General features: G+C 34.3%; 1 protein-coding gene across 2 annotated transcripts; it reads left to right on the plus strand.

Annotated features, from left to right (window-relative positions):
* The first annotated feature begins 484 nt into the window (after nucleotides 1-484).
* LOC145326777 (fatty acid amide hydrolase 1-like) lies at nucleotides 485-17,937 on the plus strand. 2 transcript variants are annotated; one of them, XM_080170185.1, is made up of 24 exons: nucleotides 485-621; nucleotides 934-1,020; nucleotides 3,395-3,454; nucleotides 3,655-3,710; nucleotides 4,218-4,288; nucleotides 4,629-4,732; nucleotides 5,087-5,157; nucleotides 5,919-5,980; nucleotides 6,416-6,494; nucleotides 7,150-7,242; nucleotides 7,669-7,699; nucleotides 8,797-8,858; nucleotides 9,501-9,543; nucleotides 9,900-9,986; nucleotides 10,185-10,230; nucleotides 10,649-10,743; nucleotides 11,738-11,796; nucleotides 12,114-12,217; nucleotides 12,764-12,879; nucleotides 14,245-14,390; nucleotides 14,933-14,996; nucleotides 16,078-16,140; nucleotides 17,288-17,339; nucleotides 17,687-17,937. In XM_080170185.1, exons 1-24 carry the CDS (start codon nucleotides 566-568, stop codon nucleotides 17,777-17,779), a joined length of 1,800 nt encoding a protein of 599 aa, XP_080026311.1. In that variant the 5' UTR covers nucleotides 485-565; the 3' UTR covers nucleotides 17,780-17,937. The 2 variants fall into 2 exon arrangements, with proteins under 2 accessions (XP_080026311.1, XP_080026312.1); XM_080170186.1 differs by lacking the exon at nucleotides 7,669-7,699 and adding an exon at nucleotides 7,587-7,617 and having other exon boundaries at nucleotides 528-621.
* The last annotated feature ends 1,078 nt before the right edge of the window (nucleotides 17,938-19,015 follow it).

The following is a 19,015-nucleotide window of genomic DNA, read 5'->3' on the forward strand; positions in this document are numbered from 1 at the left end:
CCTTGGGCCTAGCTAAAGTAATTGTGTCTTGCCCCTGAGTGCTACTAGATAATTGCAGGGCACGTGTCAATCAAAGATTCATAATATGATCTATAAAGTGTTGACTTTATATCAAGCATAGATAGATAGTTATAGATGCGAAGCATTTCTGTAGAAGTCTCATATGTACGTTCAAAGAATTTGAAAATTGAGGATCGCATCTCCATTCTATTTCTTACTCTCTCTCCTTCTCTATCTATTTCTAAAAATTGCTTATTTTTCCTTCCTTCCTATCTTACTCTCTCTCTTCTTCTCTATCTATCTCCCTTCTTTTCCTTCTATATTTATCTTTCGCTTCCCCCCCCCCCTCTCTCTCTCTCCTTCTTCTATATTCATCTCTTTCCTTTTTCTTCTCTATATATAACCGTCCTTCTCCTTCAATCTCCCTCTCTTCCCCTTTTTATCTCACTTGCCATTTTTATCTTTTTAAATTTTTTCTTCGATCTTCTCTCTCTTTGGTCACAATTGTACTTGAAAGTACATTTGTGTTTCTTTTCATAATATTATTTTTTTCAAGGGACAAAAAATGGAGGAAAAATTTGAAGTGGTTCGTAGTTGTGTAACGGACGTCTGTAAGACTAGGTAAAAATAAACTTAGATACTTTCCCTGAAAGTGCTTTGTTAGTTTCTTCAAATATTCTAATCTAAAAACTATACCATATCAATATGTAAATTTCAAGCATAATAATACATAAGACTTAACTTAAATGTAGGACCATGGAAAGAAAACGAAGTAGCGGGTTTCACAGTAGCTTTTCTCATATTTCTAGCCCCTACAGGGGACTACCTAATTTACCTAACCTAACCTTTAAAAATCTATCAAAAGCTATTGTGAAAATACGAAGTAACCCGCTACTTCTTTTTCTTCTCCTTGATTCAAGATATATATTTTAGGAACTTTGGTAGAAAAGCCGCTTTGTTAGTAGTTGGTTTTATTGTTACAAAGAAAATTTACAATGCGTGTCAAAAATATAAAACTAGGTAAATGTTTAGTAGCACAGCTACTCTATAATTATGTGTGGGCGAACACTTGTCTGTTCATCCGTATGAAACAACCTCAAGGCAGTTTAGTTCACTAGGTTTGGTGATTATTTATTAATTTCATTTAGAGCTCATTTAACACAATTTCTTTATCTAATAAACTTAAAATCACAGAGTTAACTTTCTATAACAGGCTCCTCATGGACAAGTTTAATTGAAAATTACATATTTAAATATAGAGTAGCTTTGCTCGAGAATTTTATCTTATGCGTATATTTTTCTTGACATTATGATTTATTGGCAATTTCCTTCCAAATGAAAGTGGACCTCAAAGTATTTTTATGCAATGCTTTAAATGAGTTGAGTATGGGAATGAAAGCCATGTACTGTAATAAAGTAAAACTCGTAGCTTGCTAAAATAACGATAACCTCCATCCAATCCAATCCCCTCCTTCGGGATGAACGACCTGACCATTAAATGATGTCCATGTTAGCAACCTAGATTTACGACAATTTTTCCCTGTCATAATATCCACGTATATTCAATATCCATTGTGCGGATTGAGTCAATTCGTTGACTTGAAGGATTATTATAATATTATATAATGTTATCAAATAGGATATAAGATAGAAAGGAAATTATAAGAAAATACAAATCATGGTGAAGTTCTCTGTGATGGCCTATCTTTTCTACAATTAGGGTCTTTCCATCCGTCCGTACCGCGTTCATGTAGATGTGTTACAATTCTTTGAATGATGATTCCTATAACAGTTAGGTACGATGTAGAAAGCATAGCTACTCCATTGTCGTTACAAGAAAGTCCGTACGTCCATTTGAAATATAGGAATAAATATAGGCCAGATTAGAAGTAAACAAATATTAATTAAACCAGGTGGCAGTAGCCTCAGCCACTTTCAGCCACGCGACTTTCTAAGCCACCCAATAAACCTCAGCCTGAATCACACCCACCAAAATGTCAATTCAGCTACCCGTCAGCTACGCAGCTTATCAGCGTCCCATTAAGCCTTACTTTTAGTCTTAGCCACCCGCTGCCAAAAGCTGGAGTTAAATCTGCACTCACCCATGTTGCTTAACCCCTTACAGTCGGGCCCCTTGCCGCACCTTAATCAGTCGGGGGGGGGGGGGGCGTTCAACGCCCCCCCTAATTTAATTTTCAAACGGCTGTAATTTTTTTATTTTTGAAGCTAGAATAAAAAATTTTTAGCAGAAAATGTTTATCTTTATGTAAATTTTATATTTGAAATATCAAAATATAATTTCAGCGGCCGCAGCTGTACTTGGCAGCTGCCAGCCGCTGCAGTCGGCGGTCGGCGGGAAAACGGATCTTTATGAAATTTTAATACATTATGTAGACATGTAAGATAAGCTTAAGTTTAAAATTTGAAGTCTCTAAGTCAAAAATTGCGGCCACAGGAGCCTTTTAAAGATTTCTGGAGACCTGGAGGATCAGGACCTGCAGGATCATACCTGGAACCTAAAATTGACTTGAACACCTGCATTTAATATAAGTATGTACTACTAGAGGATATTTTAGTATTTTGGTAAGATAAAATGCTTTGTTTAAGTCAAAAAAAATATTTTTGCTCTTTACCTGGATGACCCTGCCAGGTTTGCTGGCATCCTGTGCCCGCCAGGATGGAGATATTCAAAAAAATTCAACTCTCAGTTATGTGTCATACCCACACTTAAAAAGTCAAGCAGTTTGGTAAGATAAAATGCTTTGTTTAAGTCAAAAAAAATATTTTTGCTCTTTACCTGGATGACCCTGCCAGGTTTGCTGGCATCCTGTGCCCGCCAGGATGGAGATATTCAAAAAAATTCAACTCTCAGTTATGTGGCATACCCACACTTAAAAAGTCAAGCAGTTTGGGCTCTTTATCTTTCACACACAGAAAATGAGATAGAAAAAACCGGATGGGGGGGCGTTCAACGCCCCCCCCCCCCCCCCCCCGACTGTTAAGGGTTAAGCAAACATGCAGTCGCAACTGCAACAAACAGCGGAGCGGCTTAGAAATGAATCAGCCTTTAATGGTATTTATTATCAGCCGAGTTCACCCTCAGCAGTTGCAGGTTAATTAAGGGGAAGCCGCAGCCATCATGACCGTAGGGGTCACCAATTCTACAAGCGGCTATGCTCCCCCCCCCCCCCTATAGGCCTCTAGGGGCAATTATTTCGGATCGGATGGAGGGGGTTACTCCGCCTCCAAAATAGTTGTAAAACTTCCCGAGACCTAGGGGAAGCTACCTTGTAAGCGATTAGTGAGATCCTTCGGTACAAACAAACATCCTGTTACTTTATTATAAGGATGTGTATTACATTATAGTATTTTTTCTCAGTTTAATGTTATTTAGGCAAAGGATTAACAAGAAGAAGCAGGAACTTAAGGAGAGAAAGGGCAATCTGGCCAAAAGGTGATTATATTTTCTTACTATTCTCAGCTGAATATAATATATATTCAACAACAGTTGAATTAAAAAGGTGCAACAATTGATGTGAGTGATCCTGTCAGAAATACAGACAGACGGATAGGCGAAGGGACTTACAAAATAGAAGCACTATAAGAAAAATTGTAAACTACACTTAGAATTAAAAAATATCTATTCATATTTAGCTTGATGGTTGAGGGATCTTTGTTGACAGAGTTTAGACAAAGTGTTCTGGATTTAAGTAAGTTTTATATTTTATTTTAAAGTGTCTATTAGAAACAAAAAATCTAAAAATATTTGTTTAACTTGGTATCTTTAAGGCTATCTTTTCATTATTCTTTTAAAACGCCCCTATCGGTTAGGGGCACATTTAAAAGAAGGGTGGGTAAATTACTTTACTCTCAAAAATTTAGTATAAATTAAAATAAACAGTAAAATTTTTTTTTTATTTCTCGTGGGCGTTGTCTACGACCACCCCCCCCCCCCATATTCTAAGGGACAATCATCTAGGCAAACAGAGTTGTCACTTTTTTTCTGTTTTTAATATAATGCTATATTAATATCGTATCCTGACTTCATACTTTAAATGTCATTGTTGAAACCACATTACCAAAACTTCACTGATGGACATTTCAAAATTGACCAGGTGATCAAAAAAATTGGCTAAAAAATTGATAAGGTTGAAAATGGCACTCATCAATTTAGAAATGGGATTTTGTGTTTCTTATTTTGTTTATTCTTAATATAGGTTTGGAAGAACTGCTGGAAAAGTTAAAGGAGGGAATGCTTGATCCTTTGGATGTGTTAGAAACATTTCAGGTTTATTATAGATAGATAGATAGATACACACCATTAAACCGATTGAGTTCTCCAATCGTATGTCCACTTTAAACATGTTAACTTTTTTAACAACAAATTCTTATGTGATATAATTATTAGATTGATCTGACTTTGGAATACTGATTAAGCTGTAAACATTATCCTGCATTCAATCAGTTTTTCAACAAATTTGCTTACAATTTTGTTTTGACTTTTATACATTTATATTCTAAATATGAAGCTTTTACACTCTAAAAGCGTTAAGTTTTTCTTCCGTTACAGAGCTTTGCTTTTGTGGATGTTATCATCCTTGTTAGAATACATTTTCATAATATTTAAGGCCAAAGCTTTATCTGTAGATGAGAAACTAAATGCAGTTTGTGATTACATCCTCGAGGCTACAGAGTGGGCTAAACAACTTAGAAATTTACCAAAAGAAGAGAGGTAATTACCAGGGATATAAAGGGATAAGACAATGGCCGATAAATTGATGTACATTCAAAATTCAATAAAAGTCCCAAGGTTGTTAATTCAACGAATAAGAAATCGTTATATAAACAATTTGGGGACTAGTGTAATAACCAGCCCAATATCCCATCCCTCCCTGGTGGTAATTACAATTTTATGAAACAAGGTTTTTTTTCTAAGCTCTGTATGTATATTATAAATATTTTATTTTACTCTGATTAAAGTTTTTAAAAGTTTATTTTACTATTATACTATTGAACAAAGTCTATTAACTTCGAATCTTTGATTAATAGATTCATTTTGATTTAAATGCATTTCTTGATGTTTTAGAGGACCACTGTACGGTCTGCCAATATCTGTGAAAGAATGTTATTTAGTCAAAGGATATGATGCTACCATAGGTAACAATTATCTAATTCTCAGTTGAATACATTCACGCAACTTCCCCTGGTTGTGTAAGAAGGGGATTATTGAGTAAGTTTGGATACTTAATAGTCACGTACATAATATCGGTACTACCCTTATCCCAAGCTCCTCTGCTGAGAGCGTCATTCATTACGGTGACTTAATTTGGGACACCTGCCATACTCGGCGAGGGTGAGGTAATAATGAGTACCTCTAATGAGATAGCGGGTCAAGTCATAATGTGCTTGAACGTGGAGCTTGATAGCCCTAGTAGCTATACAAAAGCGTTTCAGCCTACTCCATGACTACTTAGGTCCAAACCCTAAGAGACTAGACTATGGCTAATCAATCAATCAATTATCTATTTAAAAAATAAACAAAAAAAGAAAATCTATTAGTTGAGAACCCCATTAGGATTACTTTTATTCGATTCCTAAATTCACCTGTAACCTCTGGGGGAGGGCGGGCAGGTTTAGAAAAAAATACTTACGGTCACACCAATATATTTATAAAGCTTCCCTGAAAAGTACAACCAATTCGGGCAAGCTTTTTCCGATATCTTTAGCTTCTGTAAAAAAAACTTAATTATAAACCTAGGTATACGTGATTTTTAGCTGTGGATGGGGGGCAACACTTATTAGTATTAGAGACTTTTTTATCTGCCCTCCAAGTATTATTTTAGATTTATTTTGCCTGTTGGCTATACCTTATTTCTGGTAAAGATGTAATTATAGGTCTTAATGAAAATTTATTTAAGGATTGGCGAGATTTATTGGACAGCCAGCCAAAGATGATGCTCCTATCATCAAATTTATCAAGGTACAAATATTTCTCTATTAACGAAGCTACTTATATTTCACTTTGTCTATCTATCAGTCCGTACGTAACGATATGGGGAAATTCTGATTTTTTCGACTGCTATTTAAGATCGACAGCATGTTTTTAGTGTGCAGATTCCTTGCACCATTGAGCATCCCGTATATAATTTCCGTGTTCCTTCGGTTTGTCTGTCCTGATTCAAAAGATGTATGTAGTTACTATTTTTTAAAGGTTTCGTGATTTTCTATGATTTATCACATTATTTCTCTTTTTATGACATCTGCTCTATTAATAAGATTGTCCCCGTTTTGAATGTTGTCATCCTTGTTTCTAAAAAAATCATTTTGGATAATTATAAATGATTTTCAATCCCGTCCATCCAACATTTATACTGTCTCTTAATGATCATTGATAAAATTTGATATTTTTATTCAGTCCCAACATGGAATACCTTTCTGTCTGACAAATATCCCTCAAACAATGATTTCATACGCTTGCAGCAACCCTATTTACGGTAATGTTCTATAATCACATTACCCCGGGGGTAAATTTTTGGGGGGGTAAACAAAGTTTACCCCTGCCAACAGATTTCATGGGGGGTAATTACCCCCCCCCCCCAAGCAAATTTTACCCCCGGGGTAAAAATTTTGGGGGGGAAAAAAAATTTGCGGCGTGCTTCGCGCGCCATTTTATCCCCCCCCCCCCCCGAAAAGCAAATTACCCCCCCCTTAAAAAAAATTTCCCCCCCCAAATAAAAAAGCTTGTACGTCTATGGAGGACACGATGGACGGATTTCTAATTGTAGAAAAATTTTGCTTCAACCCCTAATAACTCAGAGTCTCTAAATATATAGAATTTTATTAATATTTATGCAAAAACAAAACACTACTGATATTTACAGAATAAGGATGGGGTAAATAGGATAACAATAGTTCCTTCCCTTTATACATATTTTGAGGGAAGAAACGCCAAATAGATTACATAGATAGGCATCCTTCATTTAATTATTTATAACTATATTGTCGGAGATTACCACCACTCCCCCAAGAAAAAAAACGCAAAAAATTATAACTAATCCCATCTAGCGGCCGCAACAAACATTTTACATTCTGCTAGATGCCTCTGGGGAGCAACGGCTAGTGTATTCCATACATTGATAATTGTTTCAGGGTTGACAGGAAATCCGCATAACCTTGAACGTACTCCTGGAGGATCCTCTGGAGGAGAGGCTGCTCTTATTGCTGCTGGAGCTTCACTTTTAGGTAACAATAGTAAGGTTGGTTATATTGGGTAATGGGACAAGGGTGGGGGGGTTCAGTGTTTGACAGGCACTTGAAGGAAATGCACCGGTGAATCTATCTACCAAAAAAAGGTCACCTATTATAATTGTCTTGGTTGGAAATCTTTAGGTAGAAATGTTTATATTTTTTTATATAAGGGACAATTTTTGTGTAAATTTCTTGCAAATACAGATTGCTTAAATACAAAATATTGTTTCATGATAATTCTAAAATGCCTAAATTAATGATAAGAGTTATCCGTTACCAACAAACGGACTGACCCTAATTATAGAAAAGGTTTTTTTTACAAGTATGTTATTATTTAGGTCTAGGATCAGATATTGGAGGGAGTGTAAGGTAATTATAATTAAATTCTAAGCATGCTATAATAATATGATAACTTTTTAGGTATTGGAGGCGATATTGGTGGAAGTCTCAGGTATTACAAACAGCGCAGCTGCTCTATGATTAGGATATGTCCGTAGTTATATATATTAATTTGTATTTATTGACGGCTGTTGCAGTTTTCAAAGAATGTTTTGCAATTTCTCTCAAAGTTCATTGTCGAGCTCTGAAACTCCTTTTATTTTGAAATATTTTGTAGAAAGTGTACTATTTCGTTTGTTTGTTTATTACTAATTTATTACTAATGTCCCAAAGGGTTTGGGCTTCTGCAGGGGTCAGGCATAAGAGTAAAAAAGCCTCCACCCCCCCCCCCCCTCCCTAATTTCATTACTCTACATGCTCTTTGCGGGGAAGCACCAAAAGTATGCTCACAATGAAAATTTCATATTCATTGATATAATTCCAGTACCTGCCAAAAATTTATTCATCTGGATTGAAAAAAATTACTCCTGACCTAAAAGTTGATAAAACATAAAGATCTAAAGTTCAGAGATGGGTTTTTGAAAGATGCTGCGTTTTTTCGACAATTTTTTAGACATTGATTGATTGAACGAAGACGATGAAATTTCAACACAGAGTATACAACATAAGAATTCAAAATTTCAAAATTATTATTTCAGCCATTTGTATAATGTCTAATACAACTTAAATCCATTTTCGCTGCATATTTATTAATTATTAATTTTTAGATCTGTATTAGACATTATACAAATGGCCAAAATAATAATTTTAAAATTTTGAATACTTAAATTGTATACTCTGTTAAAAACCTTATTCCATCTTGAAGATCAATGCACCGTACGATTTTAACAGAGTATATAACTTAAGAATTCAAGATTTTAAATTATTATTTTAGCCATTTGTATAATGTCTAACACAGCTCTAAAAAGATGCATTAATAAATATGCAGCGAAAATGGATTTAAGTTGTATTAGACATTATACAAATAGCTAAAATAATAATTTTAAAATTTTGAATTCTTATGTTGTATACTCTGTGTTGAAATCCCATCGTCTTCGTTCAATCAATCAATGTCTAAAAAATTGTCGAAAAAACGCGGCATCTTTCAAAAACCCATCTCAGCAGGCCCAATTTGTAGAGAATTTTAAATTGACACAATAATTTCTACAGGATTCCTGCCCATTGTTGTGGAATAGCTGCACTCAAACCAACTACTGGCAGAATTTATGAAGGTAGGTGTTTGGATAGCTAGACAAATCTTATATCAAAGACGTCAAAAGAATGTATTCTAACTTTTGTGATTTTTTTAACCCATTCGTGATGACCTCCCAAAGTTCAAAGTTTTGATTCACCAGGGTTCCACAAAATAGATTTTTTCAATAATTACTTAACAGAATTCAAAAAGTTAGGTGTCAAATTAAAGATCTTACTATTTTTGTTTATAATGGCAATTGTTTTTAGTACCTTAAAAGCAACTTAATTTTTTTTAAACTTAAATTCATTAAAAAATAATAGGTCTACAAAAAAAACGATTGCATATCTAAATTCTATGGATCATTTTACATCTACTACTTATTAAAAGCACCGACTAGCTACTTTTTTAAATCACAAAAGTTAGGACACGTTCTTTGTATGGATTATGGAAAGAAAATTTTTTAAAATTGAAAAACAAATCCTGAGAGGGTAATACCGGTTTATTATGTCTGAAGTTAAAGATCTCGGAAATTGTTGATCCGAATGGCTTGTAATTTTTAGGAAAGCCTAATATTTGTATTGGGTTGGTCTTATTAAATTTTTCAGACTTCCACCATCCTTCCCTAGAGGCTTGGGGTAAATCAACTAGTTTAACAAAAAAAATACGTTTTAATTTACAGGCGGACGAGTGTTTTCCCAAGGATCAAGACCTAAAATTCTAAGGTAATGTTAGTTATAGAAAAAATCTTATTAGCATACAATTTTTTTATATTTTGGATTATCCTTACTGTAAAGTTCTGTCATATTTATATTTTGTCTGTAATGCCTTTAAATGTCAGTAAAATCTAATTCCAGACTAAGTGTTTTTTTTAATACAGTTGATTATTAGTTATTGCAGGTCCTATCAATGATTGATTGATTAGCCACAGTTTCTTGTATTTGGACGTAAGTTGTTATGGAGTAGATTGAAACACTTTTTTATAACCAAGCTAGGGCCAGCTCTAGCTCCAACGTCAAGCTATATCGGGTTCCATCATAATTAAATTTGGAAAATTCTAATAACAATTCATTTTGCTTAGGCCCTGTATTTCTTCTGTGGCTGGGTTTATGAGCTCTTCAGTTTATGGAGTTAGGCTGGGAATGGAGCTTTGTATCAACAATTCAAGGTATAATCCTTCTTGCTATCCAGTCACATATCATAATGATAAATCTAAAGATAAAAGGTCCTAAATTAAACCCGGGACCCAGCAATGGAAAACTCAATGGGTTCAGTAGTTATTGAAATCTTCAGCTATAAACAAATCTTTGATCCAGTACACCTTCTATAATAATTACTAATTTCTTTTTATTATTTCTCTTTCAAGGCGAATGAACATGGAAGATCATAGAGTAGCTCCGATCCAGTGGCAGGTTAGATTGTTTACGTGTCTAACTCAATCAAATGCAATTGACATATCATATTTTACAATATTATTTGCTTTAAATTCTTTTGGAACAAAAGGTAAATTTTTATTTCCTCTTTTAGAGTTTCACAGGGGTACTAGATTTAATGGGATCTCGTTTACCAATTAGTTTAATATGGGATTTGGTTAAGAAAATTTCAAAACACTTTTTTTTACAACAAAGCAACCTTTTAAGTGAGATCATCTCTCTGTCTGTCTGACAATATCTAACACCAAATCTTATCTAGCTATATATCTATTTAGCTTTTTATCAATTTTCATCTTAATATTCGAAGCTTCTATACACAGTTGGACGATCATAACTTCATGCTTAAGGAATCAAAATTTTCAAATCTTATACTGAAAAATGATTCTTTATAATTTAGAATGATTTATATAAACCAGACAGGAAGTTGAGAATTGGTTGGTACACCCATGATGGATACTTTCCACCCACTCCTGGGTGTATTAGGGCAGTCAGGTAAACATAATTAGTTGGTACATCCATGATGGATACTTTCCACCCACTTCTGGGTGTATTAGGGCAGTCAGGTAAACATAATTGGTTGATACATCCATGATGGATACTTTCCACCCACTGCTGGGTGTATTAGGGCAGTCAGGTAAACATAATTGGTTGGTACATCCATGATGGATACTTTCCACCCACTTCTGGGTGTATTAGGGCAGTCAGGTAAACATAATTGGTTGGTACATCCATGATGGATACTTTCCACCCACTTCTGGGTGTATTAGGGCAGTCAGGTAAACATAATTGGTTGGTACACCCATGATGGGTACTTTCCACCCACTTTTGGGTGTATTAGGGCAGCCAGGTAAACATGATTGGTTGGTACACCCATGATGGATACTTTCCACCCACTTCTAGGTGTATTAGGGCAGTCAGGTAAACATAGTTTATTAGTACACCCATGATGGATACTTTCCACCCACTTCTGGGTGTATTAGGGCAGTCAGGTAAACATAATTGGTTGGTACATCCATGATGGATACTTTCCACCCACTTCTGGGTGTATTAGGGCAGTCAGGTAAACATAATTGGTTGGTACATCCATGATGGATACTTTCCACCCACTCCTGGGTGTATTAGGGCAGTCAGGTAAACATAATAGGTTGGTACACCCATGATGTAAACTTTCCACCCACTCCTGGGTGTATTAGGACAGTCAGGTAAACATAATTGGTTGGTACACCCATGATAGCTACTTTCTACCCACTTCTGGGTGTAATATAGCAGTCAGGTAAACATAATTGGTTGGTACACCCATGATGGATACTTTCCACCCACTTCTGGGTGTATTAGGGCAGACATAAAAACATAATTGGTTGGTATAGTGCCGCTTTACATACATATTAAGCATAAAAATAAGGTATATTATCAAACAGATAAAATCAAAGCCGAGAATAATATATATTTTAAAACATCAATTTGGAGAATCTATTTTTTTTCATAGGGAAACATTGGAACTGTTGGAAGCAGCAGGACATGAAGTTATTGAATGGAAAAATTTTGGTAATCACTATTTTCCTATTTTGCTATATTACTTTATAAGGCTTAGGAACGCAAAGTTACAAGTTGGGATATTGATATTAATATAATAGCCTCCTCTATATATTTTTCAGCCTTTTTTTAGAAAATACACAAATCAATAAAGTATGTCGAATGATAATGGTCATCAATTAAATTATCTTGGAAGGGAGGAACTGGGAGATACCCTGTTACAAACTAATTATAAACCTTCCCTGGACCTATAAGAAGCTACACTGTAAAAGAGAAGGGTTGGTTTAGCATTTAGCAACATCGTTTGGTACACAATATATTTATTTTAGACAATTCTGAGATCTACAAAGTATTTGTAGCCAGTATACTAAGTGACAATGGACATCACAGTTTGAAAGCATGGAAAGGAGAAATATTAGATCAAGCAATTGAGGTACGAGTAAGTGCAAATAAAAAAAAATATATACAAACCTTGCATGATTAAAACAGTAAAATTCTAAAAATTTCTTTTGAAAATCAATATAAATATAAGAAATCAGAAAAATCATCATAATAAAAGGAGGAACCCAGTAAAAGTGTCGGACTGATTATGACGTAAAAAAATAATTAGCCATTGAGAGGCCACTATAAATTTTACAATTGGTCAATAATGGCCTCTCATTGGATAATTTTTTTTACGTCATAATCAGTCCGACACTATTACTGGGTTCTAAAAGGAGCTGTGTGTTGATCCTTTGAAAATTGGCTGTTTTTTTTCCTTGATTATCAGCGCTTCTAATGACGTTATTGTTCTTGTTCATGAAGGACTAATGGGATATTGGATTGTATATTACATTGGTACCTAAAGTTTTCATCACCACAAAGGATAAAAATAGTACATTATTTTATTGTTCATTGTCTTATACTTAAATTAATATCACTGTTGTTCATTTGAATTTTTTAATAAGATTTTATTCAATTCAAATAATATATTTATTAGTTGAATATTCTGTCCTTCACTACTCCTGGTTGGATCAGATGGATCCATTCCTTCTTGATGGGCCTGGTCTCTAGGAAACTCCAGTTAGTCTGGGACACTCACCCAACTCAATCTAAGTATGGATTCGGCTATTGCAGTAGCAGCGTAGCTGTTTTATAATTAGGATACGTTTGTACGAGCACCTAAATATCTCGGTTCCTTCCCTTAAAGTGACTTCTGAGCACAGAAAACCCACTCCTTATTTTCAAAATAAACTAAAAATAAGGGGTGGCTAGTTTGTTTTCCTATACCTTTCTTTGTAGGGTTTCCTAACCCTGCGGGGCTAATCATTACAAAATATAACCTAACCTAAATTGAACTAAAGTAGAAAACAGACAAATAAAAAAGTACACCCAATAATTTTTCCACAATTTATTTTTTTTTAAGTGAGAGTTGGTGTCTTTTGCGCGACTAGATTGTTTAAAGGAGACCACCCAACCCTTACAGATCGGGCCCCTATTCCCACCTTAATAGATCGGGGGGGGGGTCATATTGACCCCCCCCTCTATCTCGGCTTCTGTTACAGATAAAGACGTAAAATTTTTTTCTGGTGGTTCATGTGTATTTTTAGAGAAAATTACTTTTTCTAGTCATAGCGGTCAGGCCGCTCCTTAGCCGCTTTTTAGCGGCCAGCCGCTAAATTTTAAAACAGCTGTAGAGCGGCCAATTTTGCAGCTAGGATGACCAAATTTTAGGACGAACTTTTATTTTTCATAACAAAAAAATTACTTGTTCTGATCATTGCCGAAAAACGGCAAATAACGGAAACCGCCATTTTCGGCGGTTACGGCGATAAAACGGCGGTTGGCGGCGCCAATTAATATTTTTATCTGTTTATTGTTGCTCAAGGATTTACCAAAAAAAAATTTAGGTCTCTAGCTGTAATAGAAACCACGATATTCATGATATATGTCTGTAGTAAAAGCCGGACAAAAATCGGTCATAAAGTCGGTCAGGGTGCGGTCAAACGGTCATAACACCACATTTCTCATAAGGTCATTGATATCTCAGTATTCACCAAAATAAATTTAGGTTTCTACCTTATACACAAAAGTCATAATGTAGAAATTAAGATTTATTTAGAATATTTTTTAAATTTTGGTGCTACCCAACCGACTTTGACCGGACACCACGACCGACACAGACCAGATATCCTAATAAAATCAACTCTTGCCGACGTATAATTACTAAACTTAAAAAGTCATGAAGTCACAGCTCTCCATCTTACCTACAAAAAAAATTACATTGAAAAAACTAGAGGGGGGGGTCAATATGACCCCCCCCCCCCGATCTGTAAGGGTTAACTAATAATATTAGAACACGTGAAATTTGCTTTTCGTGAAGGAAAGTTTTGATAACTACACATTTTCAGACTCCATGAGGCCATTAACGAAATAAATAACAATTTTTTGTCGTTTTTTAAAATACTTTTACTATTTTAGGGATTTATGGATGACAAACGCAGACAAAGACAGACTGACAGATGAATTCTATGAGGAGTGGGACAAACAAAATTTTGATATCGTCATCTGTCCTGGATTTCCGTTCCCAGCCCCCAAGCCTACGCATGCCGCCAGAATGATTTCAGGTTATACCAGGGAGGGAGCTGACATTCGACTGTTAATTACTCTAGTACCCAAAGTTTTCTAACGACGGTTTCTTATTCGTTGACTTAAAACTCCGTATGTTTTCGTTGAATATCTAAATCATCAAGAGGTTTGAGGATTTAAATAATCTTGTTCCTTGATGTTTGTAATATTTAAAAGTCTTGTGTGTTTGTACTAGTCTGTATGAACCTTAGTAATGGACCAATTTTAAATTTTGCGTCTTATATTCATCCTTATAATATAGTAAAAGGATCTCTGTGTGTGAATTTTTATCGAAAGCTCTCGCTAAACACTTAACCGATATGGTTCTCCTTTACAATACAGCTTTTCATAGGTCCTTCCTCGGAAGGTTTAATACCATGTTTAGGGAGGGTACTACCCCAAAAAATTATTTATTTGCGGGAGAGGAAATTGCTTCGTTTTCAAACTAAAATAAAATTGGGGAGGGGGGTCGAATTCATCCCGTTCTACTTTAAGTAGAGGCCTCTAGGGGCGTGGTAAATAATATTTTGTTTATTTTTAGCCACCAGCTATACTGGAGTGTATAACAGTATCGGATGTCCAGTTGGAATAGTACCAGTAACAAAGTTAGTTTTTCAGAGTTTCATACTCAATTTATCTTTATTTTAACATATATAAAATATCGTCCACAAACAAATGAGTTTCAAAAACGCCCCAAAAAAGATTGCAATAGAATAAGATATTCACCCGACATCATTATTAGTGCAGACAAAACAGCAAATTTGTACACAAAGTCAATAGTTCAGTATAAGAACCAACATTTGAACAACACAACAAAGGATTACAAGAAAGTATATGTAATTGAGGTGAATAGCACTAACTTAGAGGCCAAAACATAAGCCAATAAATTTGATGTGGCTTAAAAACATAATTCTTTCAGACACTCCAAGCTTTATTACAATCAAAGACCATAAAGAAAACTTTCCTGGTCGAATCAAATGCAGACAAATTAATCCTTCAATAACTAAGAATCGAAAAATAAGCATACACATCCTGGTAAAAGAAAACAAAGAAAAAAGCCAAAACCGGTTCAAATCAATGGTTTGGCACAAAAGAGGCTCTTAATTGGTTTAAAGAACTAAACAACAAACAAATTTGATATTGAATCATTTTATCCAAGTATTTCATAAGAAACCCTCCTAAAAGCAATTAATTTTGCTAAACAACACACCTGTATCAACTAAGATGAAATAGACATCATCATGCATTCTAGCCAAACATTCCTATTTGCTGATATTGAAGCCTGGGTTAAAAAGAAAAGCGAAAAATCTGGTGTTGCTATTGGCACTTATGATTCGGTGGAGGTAGCCGAACTTGTTGGCCTTTTCCTACTCAATGGCAAAGAAAACTCTACTCTATGTGATTGTATATAAAGTAGTAAGATATTGTCTGTCCACTAATATCTCGCCAATTAATTAAGCGAATTCGTTTTTCATTTAAGGAAAGCTACACATAGGTATCTGGAAGGTTTTTCATTTTAATTCTAAATTCAGGATGCTCTGTGTGTGCTTGTGCGCAGATAGTTGTTAAAAAAAGAATGTTAAATAAATAGAATTCCATCTGCAAAATGAAAATAAAAATTTAACAACAAATTCAAAATATGACGTCAATTATTTAAATTCATTTATTATTTATTTTGTATTTTAGGGAATCCTCTGAAGATCAAGAAAATCTGTCAGAATATCCTGTCAGAGGTGATATCATTCACAGGTCAGTTTAGATACAATACCTGTTAAATGTGCATGACTGTAGTAAGCTTATTTGAGTTGATTAATTAATATGCTTTTCATAGTTACAGGAAAACAGAATGATTCATCAGAAGGAAAACTTTTGAAAATAGTCCCTTTCGTAACATCGCTCCATAAGGGGCGATTCGTCGTATTTTTAGTCCAACTTTTCGACAGTCATGAATTTTCAATGGTTAATTGTTTGCATTTAATCGTACAAAAATCTGATGTAATTAATTTTTTTAATACAAACTGTTTTAATTGACTTACGAAAAGTTGACATAGAGTTTGGCAAAAGTAGTTTTTCTTATGGTTAACTATCACTTGTCATTGTCTTTAGAAGCGTATCTAATAGATCTTAGCTACTCTATTACTCTTTCTCTTTATTTGTACAATCAAAAAGTACATGTTGGAATTGAAAAATATGTTTGTTAAGTATTAATTACCGAATTTTTGTTAATATGTCGTGATAAACTCTGGTTAAAAATAGTTTAGGCTTTAACTGAAGGGGAAAAATTAAATAAGTGGATTGATTTAATTTCTAATTGTTTGTCAAACCCCTGGTCTCTTGTCCCTGATGTCAGATAATAAAGACCTAATCTTTTATTTGAGCAGTTTGACTTAATAGTAGCATTTAACTTACATTTATAGAAAAATAACTGGTTTCTTAGGGGTTTACACAAGACAGGGATGGGACATTGAATTATAAATTACTCTGGTACCAAAGGTTTTAAAACCACAGTATCTTATTAGTTGGCTTAAAATTTTTGAATACTTTAACTAAATTGTGATTAGTTAGTTCCAAACCAGTAGTGTCAACCAATTAACATAATCTACAGAAGAATGAATGTGCTTATCATAATTAGTGATTTAATTTAATAATTAGTGTTCATTGTCTTATATCTTTAGATTCCTGAATAAGACAATGAATGATAAATTTATATACAACCTCATTGATAAAAATTACCTTTTCTGTAGATTAAAATTTATTGTTCAATATTCAATAAATTACTCAAAGTTTTCAAGCAAACAAATAAGATAACGTGGTTAAAAACTTTGGGTACCAGTGACAGTGTAATTTAGAGTCCAATACCCTTTTACTTTCCTAAAAAAATATTTTTTTTGTTTAGGTTAGCTCGTCATACAACTAAAGGGGCAACTGGAATGCCAATTGGAATCCAGGTAAAGTAATTATTTTTTTAAAAATAATACACTAAGGTAAATTAAGCTGAAGGAAATCATTTAAAGAGTTTCGACGAATTGTAGACTCGACAGTTTCGACTCATTTTCTATTTGCGCATTGTGCAAATACTAATTCTCTCATAAGAATTTCTTTATTTTACTGAATCAATATTGTTATTATTTTAGCCTTTTATTGTTGCTCCTTTTATAACCAGTTATCAATGTACAATTATTTGTATATATTTCTAAAGACCTAAAATACAGAAAAGAATAATTTTTACTTCACAAAAATGCCTGTAAGTCTGAAGATTTAGAATATATCATCATCTAATATTTATTTTTTGTAGGTTATTGGCAGACATTATCAAGAGGAGCTTGTTCTACATGCCATGGAGGTCATTGAAGATTTAGTTAAATATGATAAATCTCATAGTCTCTAGATTTTCCTTATTGCACATTGTTGCACTACTTTGGACATACTTGTCATTGTTTAACTATGTAATTATGTATCATAATTGTTATAATATTTTTAAACATTATTAAAAGCTATGATATTTCCTTATTTATTGAGTAAAATATAAGATTTTTAATACGAAAACCCTTCACTAAATTTTATAGATAATTTTAAAAAATGTTTTTAAAATTTAATATGTTTTACGGGAATAGGATTATTAGACCGACTCTTAAAAATATTGTAACCACAAAACAGTGAACAAAAAAATATATTTTGACTAAAACTACATAAATTAGGATATAAAGGTTATATGTATACCTATAAAGAAGTTATTTACTAACATTTTGTATGTCTTCTATACCTAACTACTGCTATGTCTGGCACGTGACACTAATTGTGAGAGCAGGGGGAACCTAATATACTTTGGTGGACGCTACGTTTTGCATCCTATGACAAACGGAATTTCAATTAACAATTATAATAACTTTTATTAATTAACTTAAATGAAAATTTTGAATTAAAGTCTTTTACAGAAATAATTTTCTTCTGTAGCCTTGCGCATCCCCTCATAAAAGGATTTGACATTTTTCTTCTTCTTTTAGCCCAACTCTCAACCATGATCATCATCTGCTGCCAGATTTAGGACTCTGGCGGCTGCCGGAGGGTTTTTCCATAGGTCTCGGACTGTGAGGCAAGTAGGGTTGTTGGGGCAATTGAACAGATGTTCAGAAGTATGTGAACTGTCGCAGTTAGGGCATTTGTCTACGACCGTGCCAGTTTTATCTATACGGGCCCTAAAACTGTTTAGATAAACACTGTAACCTGATCTAAGTTGAGCGAGGGTGGATCTGGTAGTTCGTGGGAGGGCCTTTTTTGTTTTGTTGATTTCAGGTGGGCGGGTTCTAAGGACCTTAATTGGTTCGTTGTTCCTGATTACTCTTTTCACTGTATTGGTGTGAATTTTACTTCAGGTTAGTCTTGTAGTCATTTTCAGAGAGATTAGGATATGATAAATCCTTAATTTCAGCTCCGAATTTTGACTGCAAGGTCTCGTTCATCTGGCGTCCTGGCGCTGGCGTATTCAGGTCAATCCTGTTAGGGTGGCCCTGTGTTTGTGTGGCCAGTAAGAACTGTTTGCTTAGCATCTCACAATGTGGTCTCACTTGCATGACTTTTGATTTGACATAAGGTTTCTCCCCGTCAAAACTAAATATGTCGGATT

Source organism: Acartia tonsa, chromosome 8 (assembly GCF_053477335.1).
Source record: "Acartia tonsa isolate MP-2025a chromosome 8, ASM5347733v1, whole genome shotgun sequence".
Lineage (NCBI taxonomy): Eukaryota > Metazoa > Arthropoda > Copepoda > Calanoida > Acartiidae > Acartia > Acartia tonsa.